The sequence below is a fragment of the Apus apus genome, chromosome 4, assembly GCF_020740795.1.
Source record: "Apus apus isolate bApuApu2 chromosome 4, bApuApu2.pri.cur, whole genome shotgun sequence".
In the NCBI taxonomy this organism is placed as follows: domain Eukaryota; kingdom Metazoa; phylum Chordata; class Aves; order Apodiformes; family Apodidae; genus Apus; species Apus apus.
The window spans coordinates 66,100,679-66,122,188 of record NC_067285.1 but is presented as its reverse complement, the minus strand read 5'-3'; the positions used below and the strand labels follow the sequence as shown (position 1 = coordinate 66,122,188).

Sequence of the window (21,510 nt, the reverse complement as noted above, 5' to 3'; positions counted from 1 at the left end):
AGGCTGACGATTACTATGGCTGCACAAAATTGATCCCAGCATAATTGATCCCAGCGTAATTAATCCCTTATTGGAAGTAAGGAACATCAGGCATTGCAACACATACCACAGCAAATTGCAACTACCGTTTCCTGGTAGCCCCCCACTCTACATGGAGCCAGCATAGGTGGCTGACATCCCTTTTGCAGCATCTGTGCTCTCTGAAGCCTCTGATGCTAGGTAGACCACAGAGAGACAGTTAATACTGCCCCAGAACAAGCTGCTCCCTCATTTTCATGTGGCTTTAACTGTGCTGGAGATGGATGGAGCATGTGCACTCAGGGGGTGACCATCACCCTCTCCAAGACCAGCACTGTGCTCAAAGATGGTGGCAGTGTTTCAAGGAGAAAGTCACCTCCAAAGCCAGTCTGTCCCCAGCTGATACAGGGTTGATTCTCTCTGATACAGTCCTCCCAAGTTCCCCATGACACAGCTGTAATACGGCCCCACTGGGAATAACAAGCAGTCAGCTCTTCTGGGTAAGGATTTTATCTTTTCCTTACCCTGGAAGCATTTAGCATCCACAGGCAGGTAGAAAGAGGGGCTCAGTAAGTAGGTACCCTTGGTGGGACAATGGTAGTGGGGCAATGTGGATGGTTTGGTTTGCTTAGGAATGACAAGGTCCTTCAGGGTAGGTGAAAGTCTTGTCACAATCCTTTTATGCCAACCAGCCGCCTGACTGTGCAGCTGGAATGCTCCGCTTGTGCAGCACTTGTCAACTTCAGCTGCCAAAGCACATATGGAAAAGTGGCAAGCAGGGCTGGGGTCCCTTTTGTGCCTCTCCTCCACCTTCTCAATTGCTCTTCTTTGCAGTATGACAGCCCTAAGGCTAGAGTGGCAGAAATGCAGGAGCCACTTCATCTTCACCTCTGCCCAAGTCACAGCCCCAGGCAGCCAGAAACACCCCTTTGCCAGGGTGCAAAAGCCTTGTCATTAAATGTCAATCTGTTTTCTCCTCTGTGAGCTGTCTTGTTGCTTCATGTCAAGGGTGCTTCTGGAAAGGACCTATAAAACCTGAAACTGTCTCAAAACCAGATAATACTTGGCTGAAGCTGCCATTGCAGATTACCTAGGAAGCTTGTTGGAGATGCTCAAAATCACTTGCAGCCTTTGGTTTCCTCCCCAAAAATGTACACAGAGATAGAAAGGGGAAAGCCAGTATCCCGGAGCAATTAACAGAATTAACCCTCTTTTACTTCCACTCTTTTATCCACACCAATTAATGCTCTTCCACTCTATAGATAGGCCTCTTTTTGCCTCAATGCAGCATCCCTACTTGGCACCAAGACCCTGAATGGCAGATCGGCCACCCCAACCAAGCCCACTGCTTCAGGCAACGAGCTACCGTCCTTCTGGGGCTGCCCATCAGCTGGTGAAACCCACAGCTGCTGCCTGCAGGCTCACCCAAGCTGACAGCTCACAAGCAACTGTGGGGTGGTGACTGGTGGCACTGCAGCTGGATCAACCTTCCCTTTTTATTCTGGGTCAAGGGACACATTGAGGCAGCACTGCCCCAGCTCTTGAGGTGGTCTGCTGCCCAGGGTGCATCAGGATTGCTGCAGAAGGAGCCCAGGTACTGGTGGCAGTGCCCTGGGGCTCTTTCAGGTGAGTAGTGAGAGCGCAAGATAAAAAGGGGGCTTAAAAAAAAAAGAAAAAAAAAGAAAAAAAAGAAAGGTGGGAGACCTTTATCACAATCTTCCTCTTGCCTTGCAAATATGTATGTTTTGGCACTCACTGCATTTGTATTTTTGAAGTCCCAATGGAAGACACTGTATAAAGCCAGAATAAGAAAATTTAATCTGCATAAGTTTTACATTCTTTCAAGGGACAAAAAAGGAAAGCTCTGAAGGGGAGATGCAAGAAACTGTGTTACTGTATTTTCACCACAGGGTGACAGAGGCAAAGAGACAGATCCAGTAATAAAGAAAGGTGACAGCATTGTCCTGCAATGCCTAATCACCAGCTGGACACCACTAGCCTCACCACAGCAGAAAACATGAGGAAACACAGCTAAGGTTTCCTGTTGCCTGGTCTCGTGTCTTTATCACACCTCTTAGAGGCATGCACATAGCTTTCCAGGTTGCTGTTATTACACTTCCAGGTGACTTCTGCATTCAAATTGTCTGAGTTTCAGGGTTTTTTTCTAGTTGATGTAATGTTGTATGCCTGTCCTTTGCAGTCCAAGGTTCTCCTGCCCCTCACTAGGGCTCAGGAACATCATGAGGTCTCAACCATGAGGAGCAATTTTGCAGTAGGCGGCCTTGATAACAGTAGTGTTATTCACTCCCTCTATTCATCTGTGATAGATGGGATCACACAAGACAAGAATATTATCCTGTTCCCTCTGAATCTATTACCAGGCCCTATTACACACAAGCAGCTGAAGATGATTATAGTGTGCACTTGCATTTCATTAAAGTTACTCTCAGTTCTTTCTCTTCTCTGTGAGGTTAAATTAGAGATTACCTCAATGCAACCCTTATTACAATAATTGTTTATGATACTTGTTTTACCATCTGTCTTTAATGCTGTGCAGTCCCCAGCTGAATATGTAACTTTACACCCAATAACCAAGCAGATGTTATGGGTAATGGTGCACACCGTCGGGGTCCTACAGCACAGGTATCTTTTTTCTGTGGTTTCCCAGTCCTTCTACAAGTCAGCCAGCAGCAGCTGCTGCCCAAGAGTCCACTCTTCGTAGCCACCAAAGGTACCAAGCATAAAACCCACCAGTGCATTCACTGGAGTCAATGTCACTTCACACCTGAAGATGTTGCTTGGTCTCAGCCTGACTGCCCCAAAAAGTGAATATGCTCTGGGTGCTATGTAGCATCAATAAAGATGTTTCAAGATAATTTTTCTACTGGAAAATGCCAGCTGTCAAAAGAAAAATTGTTGAAGATAGTAGTCAGAATTTGTAGCAGTAGCAATTTCTGAGGAGAAATGTCTATGGCAACTAGACCATCTGATATTTCCTATTGCATAGCAGTTATTATGCAGGTTCAGAGTGGAGTGGCTCATGCAAATATGTGGCAATGGCATTTTCCTATTCGCTTTCCTTCCTCTCCAGGGAAGTGTCAGGCATTATGGTCTTCTGGACTGCCAGGAAACAGGACCATGCACTGTTTCCTGAGATGCTAAATGGAGTGGTAAGCAAAGAGCTCCACATAGACACAGAAAGGTGGCACCAGCAGGGAGACCATGGCTGCACTCCTCCCTCCCTTGAAGGGGGGAAGCACCCTTCTAGATGAGACAAACTATGGGAAAATGCAACAGGAGATTAAAAAGCAATTACTTAATCCATCTCTTATGTCTATCCCAGCAGACAGGATGAAAATGAAAAGCACTAAACAGGTAACAATGGAAAAGGACATACCTCCTCAGCCCTCCCACATTCCTGCAGTCAGGTAGAGAAGTGTACCGATTTCATTTACCTCTGAGACGGAGCAGTTGAGCTGGAAGATCTGCCCTTCTCCTTCAACCTGCCGCACGCAGAGTTTGCATACCAGCTCCAGGGTATTCAGGCTGAACCTCTCCATTGTGAAGGTGCAGTGCAGGTTCCTCTGGCATCCACTCCAGACGTGGTAAAAGGGAATTTCCTGCAGGAAGAAAGCAAGAAAAAGTATAGTCAGTGAGAGATGCAGGACCAGGACCCTGATGGTATAAGACCAGAGACTGTGGGCTCCTTGATACTGTCACTGCAAATTGTCCAGGGAAAAAATGTCCATGGCATTGTATTCTGGCTCCTGGCGTTCTTTAAATGCCCCTGTGTATCACCATATTTCTTTAAGACTCACTGCTAAGTTCCAATGTGAATGGTTTGTGATGCTCACCTGGTATTTAGCCAGCAGTTTGCTCTTCCAGAGAGAGTGGGCAATGTCATGAATGGACAGGCGGAGGTTGTGGGTGCTTCCCTTAAAATGTAAAGCTTTGGGTTCCTCCAAAAGCTGCCCGCCCATCTGCCGCTCGAGCTGAAGGACCTCCTGCAGTATTGTGGTAAGAAGAAGAAGGAGTCAGGTTTCATTAAGACAGCACACTGGTCTGATTCCTCAAGACTGACTTGTAGATACTGTAATACTGGAAAAAAGGTGGAGTTGGGTTTCCCTGTGACCCTCAACTGCATTAGTGGATCTGAGTATAACTCTCTTGCCCTCATCATCCAGCAGCAGTGCAGCAGGAATTGCAGGCACCCATGTCTCCTTTGGGAGAGACACCATTATCTGACATATCCTATAAACAAAAATGTGTGCAATTACATTGACCACAAAAATCTTGCATACAGGCGCTGTCTGAATACGGAAATATATCAGTCTTCTCTATTGCTCACCAAATTGGGTATCTAATGGTAGCTGTGCTATTTAATTTTTGGAAGCTCTTCTTTGCACAGGTCCTGCTGATATAGGATCTGTGCATACTGCTGCCCCTTCAGCTTATGGCCTAGCAAACTGCTCCATGACAGGGCGGTACTGGGCATAACAGATGTCTACTTTGAGGCAAACCATCAAGCAGGATGGTATCAAACAAGAGCCAGACAATGTGATGGAACATTTTGTATATATAAATACACAGGTTTAGGGTTACTGAAATATTGATCATGTAATTAAAAGCTAATAAGCCAAGAGTCAGGACATTTTTTCCAGCTAAAAACATATGCCTGTAACTAATGAGACCACAGTGGACCATCACCTACAAACAGCCTAATTCTAGTCCACATGCAGAAGCAAGCACAAAGGTACCTACATGAGCCCCATTAGAAATCAACACAGCCAAACTGAGTAATATTTAATTACAAAAGCCAATCAAGCAACCAGTCTCACATGGTCACATACAGAGTGAGTATGCTCAAGCTGTATTTGGCACACAAAACCAGGACATCAGCACAGGTCACCTAAAGGAGCCTCCATTTTAGCTAAGTGCAAAACAAGCCACTCTTGATCTCTTTCAGCAGCTAGTTAACTAAAAACCAAAAGCCTCTGTTCCTGGTGAGCCGAACCTGGCAGATCCTGAAGCTAAAATGATGTTTGTTGATCAGCCATTAGAGGAAAAGAAACAAAATCAGGAAACTTTTTAGATTAAGGTTATGCCAATGAATCAGTTCCAGCTTCTTTCCAGTGCCCCCTAATTACCTCATCAAGATGTTTAAAGAGAAATCAATAGTAATTATCTGATTACTATAGATCTTCATTACATCCAAATTACCTCCCTGGAAGGGCCAGAAGACAACCTGCAGCACTTTTTGAGCTAATTGCAGATACCACCTCTCAGGCATATGGGACGCGGGGCCCAAGTAATGGCTCCTGCCTGTGCCAGGCAAGCCCTGGGAGTCACCCTACTGGGGGGGAATGGGGCAGTGTCCTGGTTTGAGCCAGGATGAAGCCAGTTTTTCTTTTGCTGATCCTTTTTTTTATTTCAGTGAGCTTTCTTCAACTAGCAACTGCGTGTTCTGCTAAGTTGGTAAGACACTGAAATGTTTTTGTAATTGCTGGGATCTCAAGGTTATGCCTTTGCTCTGCCGGCTCAGACACTACGGGGGGATTTGTGGCCCCCCCCGTGGGAGGCTGGGTTAGACGAACAGCAAAGCTGGCCAGAGATATTCCATTCCATATATCTATGTAGGCTCGGGGGAAGGTCGGAGATGACAGAAGAAAACTTCCTTCCTTCCTGCTTCGCTCTCTCGCCGCTTTGCTTCGCCTCTCTATCTGCCTTCCTTCTCTCTTTTTCTCTTTCTTTTGTTCGTGGCCGGCGTCTGGGAAAACACCATCTGCCCATCATCGTCGAACCATCGACCTCAAGCCCTCCTGACCCTCGTAACTCTCTGCTTTTCTCCAGGAGCAGCTTCGGGATTCCTCGGAATTGTCTCATCTGAGGGAAGTGCTGTGGGAGTTGCTGGGGGTGGGGGGAGGCGAGAGGCTTCTACCACACCTTTGTATAATCGCTATATATATATATACACTCTAATATCACGTATTAATATTCTAAATAAAGTTGCACGGTTCAGTTTTCAATCTAGACAAGTCTCTCTTTTTTTTTTTCTCTCTCTCCTTCCCTACCTGGGTAGGAGGGGGAGGGGATCGAGAGCATTATTGTCAAACTGAGTCAAACGTTGACAGGCAGAATCATTGCAGCGTGATGCTGCACCATCCCACCCACAAGATCTGGGTGTCCAGTTTCAATATCTCACTTTGGGTAATTGCCCTTGTTCACCTTAGCTCCTGTACATGCTCCAACTGGAGGATATCAAGTAGCTCTCGCCTCTCCTGTGGCATTCAGCTAATTAATTCAGAATTAATTCAGAGCCATGACTCCCTTCAGATGCAGGCGGGTTCTAGCCATACAGCATTTTATTTAGAGCAGTGCTTATCCTGCTGGCTGGTGCCTCTATGCCCTCCTGAGCTGAAACCTAAGCTGCATGTTGCTCAGCCCAGGCAAAAGTGAGTCCAGTCATCCTCTGTCTCTCACTACCCCTGTGGGCTGGGACTTACATCCTTATCCACTTCCTAGGAGAAGGATCTCTGTAACGCATTGCTTCATCATCAGTGCCACCAGGACAGTAACAACCTGTCTTTGGAAACAGTTTTCCTTATTAATGGAGCAGAAGAAAGCAACAGTGATTAGTGTAAGCAGTTGCCTTTCTCTGATAGACGGAAAAATACACATTAAATAACCAAGAGAAGATCACATGCCTAATATGCCTTTTTTCCTTTCTTTTGGAGGACAGTTACTGCACAGCTCAAGGCAGATTGGAGGAGGCCACCCTGCTACAGCCTGAAATAATTCACTCACTACCAGTGTGCAAGGCTGCTCAGACACTGCCACATGCAGCTCATATACCTCAATGTCAAGCCACATGTGAATAAACAGAGGAGAATAAAGCAGCTGGATTGCTATATAGTTATATTATTATTTTTTTTTTACAGAAGACTAGTTTGGGCATCCCCCTCCAAGTGAAAAAAATCAGCCTTAAAAAATAAGCCAGTGCTCAGGGTTGTTGCTATCCTCACCCTTCTCCAAGAAGTGTTTTTGTGAGCATCCCAGCTGGGGGACTCGGGACCCTGCAGGGCAGAGGATGCTGCACCCCACTGCCTTGCAGACCCCAGCAGCCCCACCAAGCCACTCCCACAATAACTGAGCCATTAGTGATGACAAGTCATGACACTTCCCTACTGTACTGCAGGCACTGGCAGTTCAGCAGCGAGCACTTTGCCTGATGAGAGGAAAAGCCTGCTGGATAAATACAGCCCTATGTTCTCTACCACAACTGCTTCTCTTCCTTTGGTGGCTGTTAGGACACATTGAACATATGGCACCCTCATTCCGAGTTGTAAATAATAGAATGCATTCAGTTGGCTATTAAAATAAAAACACTATCCCCTACAAAGCCTTTTCCAAAACCTCAGATATTCCAATGTAGGAACATCTCATGCTGTTCTTTCCTGCCCTTGCTGTGTCTTGCCTGAAGCAGCCAGCCCCAAGACACAGAGATGATGCAGCTAGTGCCTTGCTTGCTGCCTACAACTTTCTCACCCTCTCCAAATGACTTTCAACCTCAAGACCGTCTGGCCCAGTCCCATCTGCATGCCTTGTCCTGCACAGCCAGCAGTAATTGCCTAGTGAATGCTTTCCTTTTGGCAATATGGCAGGGCCAAGGAGCTCCTCCCAACACAGCCAGGACTGCTGTGGTGCCAGCTGTTGAGAAAGCACGTGGCAAACAACCCCAACCTTCTTTTCCTTTCTAAATAGTTGTTGTTTGAGACTACACAATGTCATTGCATGGGGCTGGTTTGTACACGCTGGTTCATACTCACTGATGCATGCTCAACTCCTTTAATCTGCAGCTAGTTTACTAATTCATTTTTCTTAAGCCTTCTCCTTCCCCAGACCTTTCATTTCTAGAGAGGTTACAACTGGTAAGTTTGTAAGAATTTGTAGCCAGTGAGTAGTACGCTTGTTCTCCTGTAAACCACCAGCTACCTAGGTCTTGAACCCCATGCATGGCCTTCCAGATGTGTCAAAAAAGAACAAAATTAAAATGCATGCACTTTGCTTTAAAAAAGGCAGTAGGTTTGAGTGGGACAGTGGCCACCGAACTTTGCTCAACTTTCCTCAACAAATTATAAGCTTGCTTTGGAGTCTACCTGCAGCAGAAGCCCAAGGACTGGTCTGCTCCCCTCCCAAATACTGGCTGCAGCTTCTCACGTGAAAGATGGTCCCTCCATGTTGCTCGGTGCCTCTCCTTATCCCTTCTGCTATCGGACTGAATCAGATTAACTTTATCTCACAACACTCCCCACAGCCTATTAGAACCAAACCAGCAGCTCTTGAATAACACCTAATTGGATTCTCCCAGCTCTGACTGCATTAGCTGTCTGTCCAAGGCACCTCCACGTCACTTATTATTACCTCATGCCTTGATGAACCCATGGAAAATAGTATTATTCAGCACAGGCATAAACCATTAGCACTTTCAAAGCTTGATCGCTACAAAAGATCCTTTTCACTATGTTTTAAAGAGGAAAAACAAAAGGGAAATCAAACTAGGGAAAATAATTGCTTCTAAAATCCTGATAACACCAACACATTGACAGAGGCAAAGCTCCCAGGCTCAGTACAGATTAAGCCATGCTGCAGTCACAATATGCCTGCTTCAATCCTTATACTTCACTGTCTTTCTTACAGACAGCAAAAGAGAATTCCCCCAGCAAAGCTTAGACTGGCAAGCCTTGGTATTGGGTAGTACTGGGGAGGAAAACGGAGCATGCCATTTGCAGTGATGGAAGTCAGCACTCTGAAAAACACAAACAGCTCCCAGCCATCGTATGTGAGTTTCAATCTCAGTAATTCCCATGCGGAGTTGAGGAAACAAAAGCATATACAAAAGCACTGGGATGACTCTGGTTAGAGTTAAGCTTTGAACTCATTTTGCTGAAGAGAGGCATCTGGGAAGTTGCACTGGCTACAACTAAAGAAAAACCCCACCTTTAATAACCTCCATTCTTACTTGTGAGGTTGGATGTACATATTTCATGAGTGCATCTATTATAGATACCATCTGTATAAATACACGTATTTATAAAGTGAAATAGCAAGTATGGTTAACTCTCTGCTCAACTGTATGTAGTGAGTGTGTGTTTGTGTGCATGCCAGAATTACACAGTGAGAGTAAGGCGATATAGTTAGAGATACCAACAGCTTTGGTTTATTTTAGTTGTGAATTCCCAACATAAAATGCTGCACGCAAAGAGGTGTAGTAAAGCAGTATAAAAGCAGGCAGTGATTAACAGCCCAGAAGCTTCTTTTATCATTATCAACTATTTACAAAGAAGCATTTATATGTTTCCCCATCTCTGGGGAGCTGGCACTTAGCATTAAAAATACATGAATAACGAATGAAGCCCTGTGTACCTTATGGCCTTTTAATAATGCAAAAATCTTAGGATTCAGAATATGATACGCATAAACAAAGGAAAAGAGACTGGTAGGTGGAAAATAGTGTGTGATCCCTATGCAAAGCACGCATTTATAGCAAGTGGGGGTTAAACTGTAAAACAGCAGCTTGTCGCCAGGCTCCTCTAATCATAAAAAATAATTCAGGGAGCAGGAATACATGGAGCAGAGGGTCTAGTCTCTGCTGTGACTGCAATCTGCAAGAGCTGGAGAGGGAAAGCGAGCGCAAAACGAACAACCACCTTAAGGGCATCCTGTGTGTCATCGAGGCAGTAGACTCGGATGCTGTATTCCAGTGAAGAGCAGGACAGTGGTCCAAATATGGCCAGTTTGAGACGTTTGGCTGCTGCTTTGGTGATTGACTGTCCCACCAAGGCATACGTGCTGAGGGTTTCTGTAAGGATATGGCAGGCCTCTGGGTCCAGCTGGATATAGCATGGAGTGGTGAAGTTTTCCTCCCCAACCACCACCACATCCTAAGGGAGAAAATGGCAAAGTTAGAGCTCCCAACCCCTCAGAGCTGTTCTCCTTTGAGACAGCAATCCCCCTTTCAAGCCTGGATGATGCACAAAGTCCTTGCTGTTGGCTCCTTGGATTAATCAAGATATAAATTTTCTGCTTCCAGCTTTTCTCCTGCATAGGCACAGGGAGGGAATGATTTCTCTGGGATGATGGTAGTATAAACCTCCTCCTGTCCTCAATCCCCTAAGACCCTGCAGCACTTTTAAAGCCCTGGGCAGAGTTAGGCAACTAATGAAAATAACACCAATACTTTATTGAAAAGATATTGCAGAACTAATAATTCTGTGACCATGACTTAACATCAGTAGTCACATGTTGAAGAAATAACTGCCCTTCACTTCCTAAGCATGACAAGAAGGAGTTATAAAAACTCAAGGAAGCGAAGTAACCTCTGTGATGACTGAATTCCACATCTACAAGAAATATCACCTGCTGCTTCATTGAAATAATCCTCCATGATGAGACTGCAGGGTGGAGAATAAAACTACATACGGCCAGAATGCAGACAACCTCTCCACCCTGTGTGTAAAGCAAAACAGCTCCCCTGCTAATTTCTCCATTCAACGCTGTGTGTAATATCCTGCACGCAACACAAGGTGCTTTGAGTGGCTTTGAGAGAGAGCAGAAGCAACAAGGCAGCAGCAGATGATGGCCGCCTCTTGCAAAGCCACCGTGTGCCACATGATGCTCAGCACAACTCATCTGTTCCACCCCTGCTGCCTGCAGGTCTGCAGCACAACATACACATCTGGCAACTGAGCAGCATAGGCTCAAATGAAGTTTGGCATTAAGCTTAGGCCCCCTAATCTCAGGAAAGGCAAACATGCCATGTTTGCAGGGGTGGCACAATCCTTCTGTAAGGCAAGATGCTGCAGAGCTGATGGCACCCCACTATAACCACACAAGCAACCAGATCTGGCTGAAGGCCCTGCATGATGCTGCAGGGATGTGCATGCATGTAGGTGTGTGTGTGTTTGTGTGTGTGCATGTATGGGCCTCTGCTCACAGGAGCTGCTCTGAAATAGAGCAGAGGAAGAAGATGGTGCTGCGATGGCCAGGGACCCTGCAGACACTGCAGAGGCTGCACAGGTACCAGAGCATGTGTATGGCTGGCAGAGCAACTGCTCTGTCAAGGGCAGGAGGAGGATGGGGGAGAAAATGAAGAGGTAGGTGCCAGCAACACACAGACACAAATAAGGAACATATGTGCGGTGCCAAGAGTCAGGCCAGCAGGGTGCAGATTAGTTGGCATGACAGACCCTTGTTTGCTGCACACTCCCTCCCAGCCTGATGAAGAGCCAGTGCCACAGGCAGGGGACAAAAGCAAGAGCCTTTAGAAGGCAACGCAGGACACAGCACTCTTGCTGCTGTCCGCCCGACTGCCTTCAAAAGCAACCCTGCCCTTCTCCTACTGGTAGGAGAAGGTGACCTTGCCAAATTACTTACATGAGACCAAACTGGTGGCAGCAGGTAGACCTAGGCACACAGAGCTGGAGAGGAAGGCTCTGCCAGGATGACCCAGCCTTGCTGAAAGCATCACTTTATGCTCCAGTTACGGTGGAAGATCCTTCTGCCACCCTGGCATGCTTCTGCTGCACTACTGGCAAGGAATCACCCCAGGCTCCCACCAGACCTGTACTTCCCAGAAATGCTTGTACAACTCCTGAGTTAACAGGGTGCACAGTTGCACAAAGTGAATCTCAGTGATGCTCCACCAACGTTAGGAGAGGAAAAGAAAAGTAAGGTCTACAAATTTCATTAAGCCGGCCAACATCTTGATGTTGAAGCAGGAGTCCATTTGCAGAATTATTTTCACTTTTTTGAAATCAGAATATAAACTAGGGAAGTTCAAACTACACTATAAAAAACATTTTCTAATTTCTAAGATCAAAGCAGAAGTTCTTTTCAGCCATTGGTTGTGGGTTTTTTTTTTTCTTTTCTCTTCTTTCTCTCCCCATAACTTCAGCACAACAATATCCTGCACCGCCAAAAGCTTGTGTCAAAATCCTGCGATGAAAACGATTTAATGGATAACAGTCAAAACTAGGAGGCACCAAACTGTCCCAGGACAGCACCTCTGTATAGGCACTGGGTAGCTTAAGATACTTGGTGCACTTCTGTTTCCCTGCAGCAGTCATACATCTCACACAGAAAACCCAAAATACAGGCATCCTGGTTTGGAAAGGCATTTGAGGGATTGGTAGAGAGCCCTGCATGCAGTCAGCACACAGGCTGGAGCTCTAGAGACTCACCTCCCACAGCCCATGGGCAGCCTGGTGCTTCAGCTGGATCTGCCAGTCCTCGGTGTTTGGTTCTGCACAGTGGTGCATGGTTAAAATGACGGGCCGAGTCAGCAGTGCTCCTGGTGGGCCACAGCTCACCACTGGTGTCAGCAGGGTTTGGCTGTCTTCTACAGGTGGCCTGACAACAAGACAGAAAAATGGATTTGTTAAGTGAGCTGAAAAAGGTACATATAGGCATGCAAAAATAAGAATTCCTTCTCTTTTAAAATAAAAAGATTGTGTGAACAAAGAATGGGAGGGTTTGGTTTGGGGTGGTAGGGTTTTTTTTTTCCAAATCCCCCAACATATTTCTTTGCTTATTTGACAAAAAGCAGGTTTAGGTGGCAGCAAACTATAGCCCTCACTTGCTAAGCAACCCCACTCTGAAAGATCCTTTCAGACCATATGCAGAGTCTTCATTTCACCTGCTGCTGAAATGCGGGCACCACTGCATTCGGCAGTTGTTTAGCAGCACAAAAAAACGAGCAGTGGTTCTTGTAAGCACCACGTGTGAGAATTTATTACTGTCTGGACAGAGAAAATTGAAGGAGGAAGGAAGAGAGAGCTAATGAGCATGTCTGAAATGTCTTAAGGGGTGTACAGCACATCTGAGTTGTGCAGTTTGTGTTCAGAGCCATCATCAAACCCACAGATACTCCAAATCTACTAGAAAGGGTTTTGCAAAGATGCCTGTGGGGATCAGGTGTCACCGGTAGCAGGGGGAAGACGATGAAGGGATGGTAAGGAATAGTACAGAGAACAGAACACACTCACAAAACCTGAGATTTCTAATGATAACCCAAATCTGTTCAGGTAAAAAACATGGGTATTCTCCAGCATACTTGAGGCCAGTCACTAGGAAAGGGTGATATAGAAAATAATATAAATATATAGGATACATTGCATACATTGTAGTTTATAAACAAGTCTCCGTGTGTGTGCACGTATGCTCATGTGCCAACTATCCCAGACCAACTGCTGAGGAGCTTAAAACCAGAGGAAGCGTGAGTGACTTTAACTATCACGACATCTGGTATATGACAAGTACAGCTGAATATGCCTCATCAACTGCCTCTCTAAATAATACAGAGGACAAATTCATGATCCAGAAACCAGCAAGCAGGAGATGAAAAGCATTCAATGTGATCTGAGGTTAAAACTCCAGATCTGCGCACAGGACCTCCCATCTTCTGCTCCAGCTTGTTGCATATACAAACACTGATATTTACATGTGTATCGGTCCTAGTGGAATTAGTGGAGACTACGTTAAGTACTGTTTCTTTCTGCAAGTCTTTGTCCTTACTAAAGGAAAGAGCAAAACAAAAGTATCTGTAATCTCAGATAACATTTTCAAGAAGGCCAAATCAGATCAGAAGCTGTTTTGGCATCGAATTTATTGCACCTATTCTGGCTATTGCAAAGCTATGTCCACAGGCATATCCTGATTTCGTCCACCTTAATTCTTGCTGAATAATCCATTAATCTTACAGAAAATTAAAGACAAACTTTTGATAAATCCTTTTTCCAAAGTGGGGCAAAGGCACTTTTGAAAAGTGTCTTTTGTTTCTCCAAATGTTGTGGGAGGTTTTTATAACATTTGAGATAAAAAAGGTCTGGCATGGAAAAAATGAAGTCTATGCAAATCAGTAAATCCAGATGATATGTATCTGTGGAAATTAACTGATGAGTTTACTAAATGACTTAACAATTGTTTCTGAAAAGCTGTGGACTGGAAATAAACAGCTGTGATAGTTGTCTTTCAAAAAAGATGTAAAATGTAACAATGTGGACAGCTGTCATGTATTATGCCAGTTATTTTAGCCTAACAAGCAATACACAAAAGAAACACTGGCAGTTAGAGTCCCAAGTCCAGCTCTTCTTGCATGCTGTAGGGATCTCTGCATTCAGATTAAGAAGATCAGGGATCACTCTCTTCCAGGACTGAACTGAATAAATCATCAGGCAGTTTCTTACTCAAACATAGGGGCTTTTTTTCAGACTCATTTACTTCATTTTTTATTTTTTTTTATAAGAAGCAACAAGAAGCTTAAAAAAAATACAACGTAATGGTGGTTTTTAATGCTCATCTACCTTGGGCATTAATGGATATTTGGACATTTTCCTACAGTCTAATTCAAGCAATTTCAAAAACACATAAGGACTTATGAGAAAGATCTTTCAAAATTACAGTATTTGTCTGGAAAGCTACATATATGACAAACTACAGACTTAATCATCTGGTTAACCTAACTTCATCTAAAAGATTACTGACCCATGAAGAAGGAAGGAAAAAAATACAAGCTATCATAGTTTTTTTGGACTGAATTACAAAACCAGCAGTGAATAAGAATATAGGTGGGAATATATCATGATTTCCATAAAAAAATTCATACAGTGCCTTTTAGGTGAAAAATGAACTAAAATAGACAAGAATCTGAGCACTGATGCATGCAGTTAAAAAAAGCCAAAAGGTCATTAAAATAATATGGTACTGATAAATCATACAGCCTGAAGTTGTCTAAAAGTAAAATTGTTTAGTCACTGCTCCGTGACAAAATTTTGTTAGCTGTTAAAATTTAGGACTCTGATGCAGAGCATGATTTTGTGCCAAAATATTTTATATCTGATTAGCACAAGCATAAAAAATGACGCAGTACATGATGTTGGGAGGCACTCCGGACTGCACAGTCAGCGAGATGAGAAGTGGATGCAAGCATACAAAGGACAAGCGAAAAATGAAAAGGCTTACTGTTTTTTCCCTACATTGGTAAACAACACATTTGTCACCAGCTTTACGACATGAATTGCCAAGTGGACGAGATAGGCATGCTCCAGACATGAGTGTTTATGATACAGGACACTCTGGTGAGTGAAGAACAGAAAAATGGGCCACCTGCAAGGGTGGTTGACTTTGCAGCCCCAGTTGCCAAACAGATACCCATCTGAGTCTGGCATCACAAAGTTATGAAACACTGCTGGTCCCAGTGACTCTCCTCCAACATCCAACTCACGTAGATACTGACCCACCTCAGCTCTCCAACAACCTGGGGACTGCAAGTGACCTAACTACTTGAAGCCCTTAAAAACCGAGATATAATGAATTGCAGAGTCCTTGAATGGAGTGAAGTGGGGGTCAGTGTCACCAAATGGGTGAAATCCCACCTCTATTGAAGTCAATGCTAAACCTCCCCCTGACTACTGTGAGGCCAGGATTTCTACTCACAATGCAGAAGGGAACGTAATAGCAACAAAATCATTAAAATTACAATAACCCTAAATAAGGAACTACTGCAAGCAACAATGAGAGCCAGAAAATAACGTAAAAGATCCAGAGAGGGCAAAAATATGGGTAGGAAATAAAATCCTGTTAATTGTACAGCAGCTCACACTTCCAGAGCAAAACAAGTTCCACACGTAGTTATTTAGTAGCAAAAAGCAACAGAAGTGAAAAAGATCCCAGGTGAGCTTATTGAAATGCAGCAGGCATCAGCTTGTAAAGTAACACAGAGGCAAAAAGCAAACCTGATTTCTGGGGCTGTATGGGACAAGGCATGTCAGAGCCTGCTGAGGTGATACTCCCTTTCCTATGCAGCTCTAATGCGACTGCAGGTAGCAGTGTGTTTAGGGACAGCAGAGAGAGCTCAGAAATAAACACCTGAAACCCAGAGTAGTGAGGCTAAACCACACAATGGCACATACCTATGACACCTGACAGGAAAAAGGAACCAAAATCTCTTGACAGACCTTTTCTTATTTCTCACTGTTTCTAATTTCCATTTTAAAACAAAAGGATTATGCCTTACTACAGTTAATGAGAACAGAGACAGATGCAGTAGACAAGATACAAGAGATATTAATCTTCTGCTTCAAGGCATAAACCCCATGCTAATTGATGAGATTAGTAAACAACAAATTCCCCTGAAGACAGGCTATTGTGTAGTCATTCATTATGAGCAATTTTCTACCTTCTCAAGGAGCAGGTGAAGAAGCACCATCAATGTCAGGATCCCAGCCTAGAAGAGCACTTGCTGTGATCAAGTATTGTGACTTCTGTGTAACAGATCACGGTAGATCCAGCACTAGCACAGACACAGAGGAGCATACAGAGCAAGGGAGATATCTCCTCTAAAGCATAAAGATCTAGCAGCAGACATCTTAAAAACTGTGGGTCAGAACCTACTTTTATGCTGTTATAAGAAACAAACAAACAACATCCAACACAAAAAAAAAACCAACCCTACCCACATGTGCTTTGCTTTAGGCTTGCAGCAGTCTTGGGGTTACTTATTAGATAGGACTGCACATTCGGCTGTGCCAGTATGACTACCAATTCACTTCACTGCAGGCGAACAAAGATCATCTCTTTTTTTATAAAAGTCTGACCAAGACTAAAATTCAATCCTCTGTTTAAGATTGCTATTAAAAGGCACTAACAGTAACTGAAAGGTCTTTGTCCAAACCTGCACTGCTTATCAGGTACAGTCAACTTTTATTTAAAAGCAGAAAAACTTTAACTATGTCTGGTACCCTCACAATAAAATTTGTGCTTTTAAATGGGATCCCTCATTTGAAACAGCCTCCCCATAATAAGCCAGACCATAGTCATTAAGGTAGCTGTCAGACAGTGTGATATTCAGGTTGTACTGTGCTTGTCTCGAACAATCCAAGAGATAAGCAGTGTATTTGGGCACTCGGGATGCCTGGTGTTTGTCTTGAGACATCTAAAGAGTTAAACAGGATTTGTTGCTGGACTGAAGAGATGTCCCAGGATCCCCAAACTGTTTTACTCCCCCTGCCCTGCGCACCTGCAAACTGGGGAGTTTGGTATGGGACATGCTGAGTTGGGAGAGCAGGATATCCAGTGATAACTAGGTCTTGAGATTTCATGTAAATCACTGACTTGACCGGCAAAGTAAAGAGCACCAGTGTCAAGCTGACCCCTCCACCTGATAAACTAATCCTAAGGTGCTGAGTTGTCTCAATATCCTTTTTCACAAGGAAATTAGTCAAGGACAGTGTTTCTGGCCCAATCAATGGCTTATTTTGTTAATTAGCCTGACAAAGACCAACTGCAAGGTATAGTCTGGCACCATATCCTCTGCCCCCCACATCCCTGAGGAGCATGGAGCCTCCCCTGTACAGGGAGAAAGGGGGAAAGTGGGCAAGAACTGTATAAAAATATGGGACACTATGGGTGCAGGGAAGCGCTTCCCCACTGATGACATCGCTGGACCGTGGTGGTAACTATCCTTGCCATTCTCTGTATTTCTGCTTTTCTTTTTTTCCTTTCTTCTCTATCTCTGTTTTCCTCCCTGTCCTGTCCACTCAAGGGACTTTGCTGTGTAACTTCAATAAATTTGGTATGTACTTGACATATGACTTTGTTTGCATCTTAATTTCACCATTTGGGATCACCTTTAAACCTTTTCACAGGTCCTGTCAGGCAATAAAGGGTGCAGCTGCCGTGTGGCTTATCCCTGGAGAGGGAAGGCAGAATCCAGCCACACCCAGCCTCTCACTTCCATGAGGTATGTTAGAAAGCAAGGAGGTTCTTCCAGATCTCTCCTAAGACTGCACAGCAGCCCCAGTGCCTATCTGTGCACCTGATATCCTATAATATTTGTTTTGTCCTGGCAAGATCATAAAAAATTGCAATGTATCTGAGTATCGGATCGTGACAGGCAGCGAACGTGAGCATAACTAGAGAAATCTCTGCTCCTCATTGCCGACATCGTGTTCCCTGGCATCGTGCATAGATATTACAGGCAATCAGAGCAACTCCGGAAGCACAGGACGGAGCAGGGAGAGAGGAGGGGCTAACTCATAGCAACAGATGACAACCCTTCTACACAGCTTAGACAAAAGTCAGGGGGAAGACATTTTATTTCTCCTTTCATTGCTGGGGCTTTATTTCTAATATGTGTTCCTTCTTAGGTTTCAAACTTAGTATTTTTGACTGACCCTGGTTTTTCTGCCTATCTTTAGAAGGAACATTATCTGAAGAGGTTTCCTCCCCTTTTGCTCATGCTCTGGTCTTTTTTATTTTGTATTTTTCAATTATAATGAGTGGCACTTCATGAAATTGCCTTCTGCAGTTGCAAAGTAATAATCAGTAAGCTTAGAGTTTACTGGTGAAAAAGGCAACATTGCCCCTTGGATCAAAGTGACTGATCAGCTGTGTGACTTTAATATAAAGTCTATACATAAACGGTGAAGCCACTGATCAAAAATCCTGACAAAGCTCACCTGACCCTTCTCCTTCTCTCTTTTAAGGTAGCCAGTTTGGAAGTTGCACTACTATGTGTGTCTTCCATCAAAATCTTCAGGAGTGTTGCTTGCTCCTTTCTTCAGGGTTGTTACATTCTATGGTGACATCCACTGTCATTTGCATCACCTCCTGTGTGATGGATTATACAGGAATGTCCTTCATTGTGCCATATTTAATGCAGTTCTTGCCTCTGATTAGAGTATGTGAGAGTAGCTCCACCTAAATCTCTGCAAGCTTGGCAGGGGTTCCTGTGGGAACACGAGAACTGCCATACAAGATCAAACCAGTGGTCCATCAAAGCCCAGATCTCATCTAGCACTGACCAGTGCAGACATTTCCAAAGGAAGCACACAGCTCCATTAATTTAGCTCACAACTAAATTTGTATTTTAACCCAAGGCAGTCAAGAAAATCCTGAAGGTTGCAGGTTTGTATTTAATCCTTAGTCATGTAAGACCATGGCTCTTACAAATGCTCATGGGAACAGGCTCTTGCCAGGTACTGGTCACAATACAGTTCAAGAAGGCACCCTTTCTTGCAAATCTCAAAGTCAGTGATAATTCCCCAGACTAAGCGAGAAAGCATCTTATCACCACCGAAATGAGCTTCAAGACAGAAAGCTTCAAATAGTTGTAAAATATTCTTATAGGCTTGTAATTTTTTTCAGTTATATATATCTATATACACACACATACATGTATGTGCACAAACACACACACATATGTATATACATACCTATCCTTTTCCCCACTATAGCTCCTCCATAAAGCACACACACCTTTAGAGGAGGTCAATATGAATCTCTCACATCAGCCAGGTCTCAGAGCCTGCTTTGCCATCCTAACTGGCCCAAATAGCAGGCAGAATGAGGATCAGCTTGCAGTGCAGGAACAGGAAAACCAGCCTGCTGAAGTATTAGTGTAGGAAAAGAGAAACCCCCCTGTGCCACAAGCATGCTAACACAGTTAACTGCCTCCAAATGGCATTTACTGCAAGCCATCAGAACTCCAATTCACCACAGAAGGATAATGCTTTTAGGGTGACTCTCCTGGTCTCACATGCTCTGATGGAAATGAAATTAAATCAATAGAGTGTCTTGGAAAGCTGTCCTAACTAAGCTGGAAGGCAACACAAGAGTGATATTACTGGGTTGTGAAGTCTCTCTACAGGTTTCAGAGACTAACTGGGAAAATGTATTAGAAAAACAGAAGAAGGAAAAGGGGAATTTGCAGGACTATGAGGGATAACAAATTTCCTGTATCAGCTTGAGTGTTCACAATTCATTTCATGTTTCTACAAACAAAGAGTGAACTAAATGCTAAGTTGCCAGGGATATGTGAGCTGTGATGGTGTGCCTCTCTGTTGCTTCACTGGTTCTATTTAGGGAAGCACTATGGGGACCACATTCTCACCCCAGTGGTGGCTGTATATCACGAAAAAGAGCCTGCCTTCATTTCTGATAGTAACACCCATTTTATCATTTCCTGTATGTCCCCTTCCCAAGTACATCAACACACAGCAGGACTTTTCAACCCATATGCATTTACACAGCACACATGAAAATAAATATAGGGTCTCACAGGGTTTATTGAACACGTTCCAGTTACTGCTTGGCCACAAAAGCAAATGTCTGCAACCAGTCCTTACTGTGGACTACCACTCTCTGCTGGAGTGCTGTGAGACTGCAGCAGAGGATTTTAAAAAATAATTACACTACAGACTTAACTTGTGGTGCCCATATGACTCCAATTACATGAAGCAACATCTGTGGCCCCTGCAGTGAGAAAGAAGTGGCTTTGACCAAGCTGCAGCTCTGCCACAGAAAGTGAAATGTCTGCTAACACAGTCTTGCAGCAGGAGACCACTACAGCTGGGTGCTGGGTGCCACCCACCCCTTTCTGCTCATGGGCACCTGGGGAAAGGGAGCAGGTAATGGGGAGGATGTTACAGTTCTGCAGTGCTTAAGCCCTTTTCAGTGACTATTTGATTCCAAGTGATCTAAATGACACTCAGCAAGCTCCATTTTAAATGTCCTAGAAGTGGCTGGTTTCCATAAGCATGAAGAGCCTGGCATACTGGGGAAAGGGGGGGTTAAAAACTGCTATAAATCAAATAAGCAGCTTGGGTCTGTGCACCCAGGAAGGGATTACCACCATGATGACAGGAGTCCTATTGCTCCTATGGCCAAGGCAGCCCTTCCTCTGTTCTCTCTCTCATTCAAGTGAGGTTTCACACCTTTCTGTTCACCTCTGCAGGTGTACTTCAGCACGCTTTGGCAGGTGGCAGTTTGGCAGATGGCACAGCTCAAAGGATACCTCTCCTAGTGCAGGTTAACCTATCCTGCTATCCCCTGTGTGACCTGCTGAGTAAGGCCTATCATAAAGTATGCAGAGGAGGCTTTATGACCCTTGAAGAAAATATATCATACTACCATGTGACATTAATTGTCCCTAGTTGCATGAATAAGGAGGCAGGGATTCCCTCCATAACCCGCTGAAGAGAAAATAATTGCACATACAGCTCCTCTTGGGAATGAAAGAAAATATTTTTTTAAGAATTAGATATTTTTAAGAAGTAGATTTGGAGGCAAGCTGAATAACAGGGGATTTTAATTTTTTTTTTTTCCTCCTGCAGGAAGGAGCCCTTTTTCAATGGTGTTTTTAAGTGTCTTTAAAACACAGCCAAAAGTAACAGGAATACAATCAATACTAGATATGAACAGAGACACTTTTTCTGTAGCTGCAATTAGCTATTTTTGAAGAGTAGGTGATGAATAATGTATGCAAAAGGCAAGGGGGGGCTTATTTTTTCTTTAAGCAGCAGATTATTTTAGCATGGGTGAAAGACTACTGAGCTGAAGAACAGTGTTCAATATCATTCAGTGTATAAACAGCTGTGGCTTAGCACATAATAAAAGCCATTAAAGGGCTGAGCCAAACGTATCTAGCTATGAGGA

General features: G+C 44.1%; 1 protein-coding gene across 2 annotated transcripts in view; it reads right to left on the bottom strand.

Annotated features, from left to right (window-relative positions):
• UNC5C (unc-5 netrin receptor C) overlaps positions 1-21,510 on the bottom strand; it is a 257,762-nt gene that overhangs the window by 5,456 nt on the left and 230,796 nt on the right. For both annotated transcript variants that reach the window (XM_051617618.1, XM_051617619.1), the window contains 4 exons: positions 12,258-12,426; positions 9,726-9,959; positions 3,873-4,022; positions 3,474-3,638 (listed from right to left, as the gene is read on the bottom strand). In XM_051617618.1, the coding sequence (XP_051473578.1) occupies positions 3,474-3,638; positions 3,873-4,022; positions 9,726-9,959; positions 12,258-12,426 (718 nt within the window). The remainder of the gene's footprint in view (positions 1-3,473; positions 3,639-3,872; positions 4,023-9,725; positions 9,960-12,257; positions 12,427-21,510) is intronic.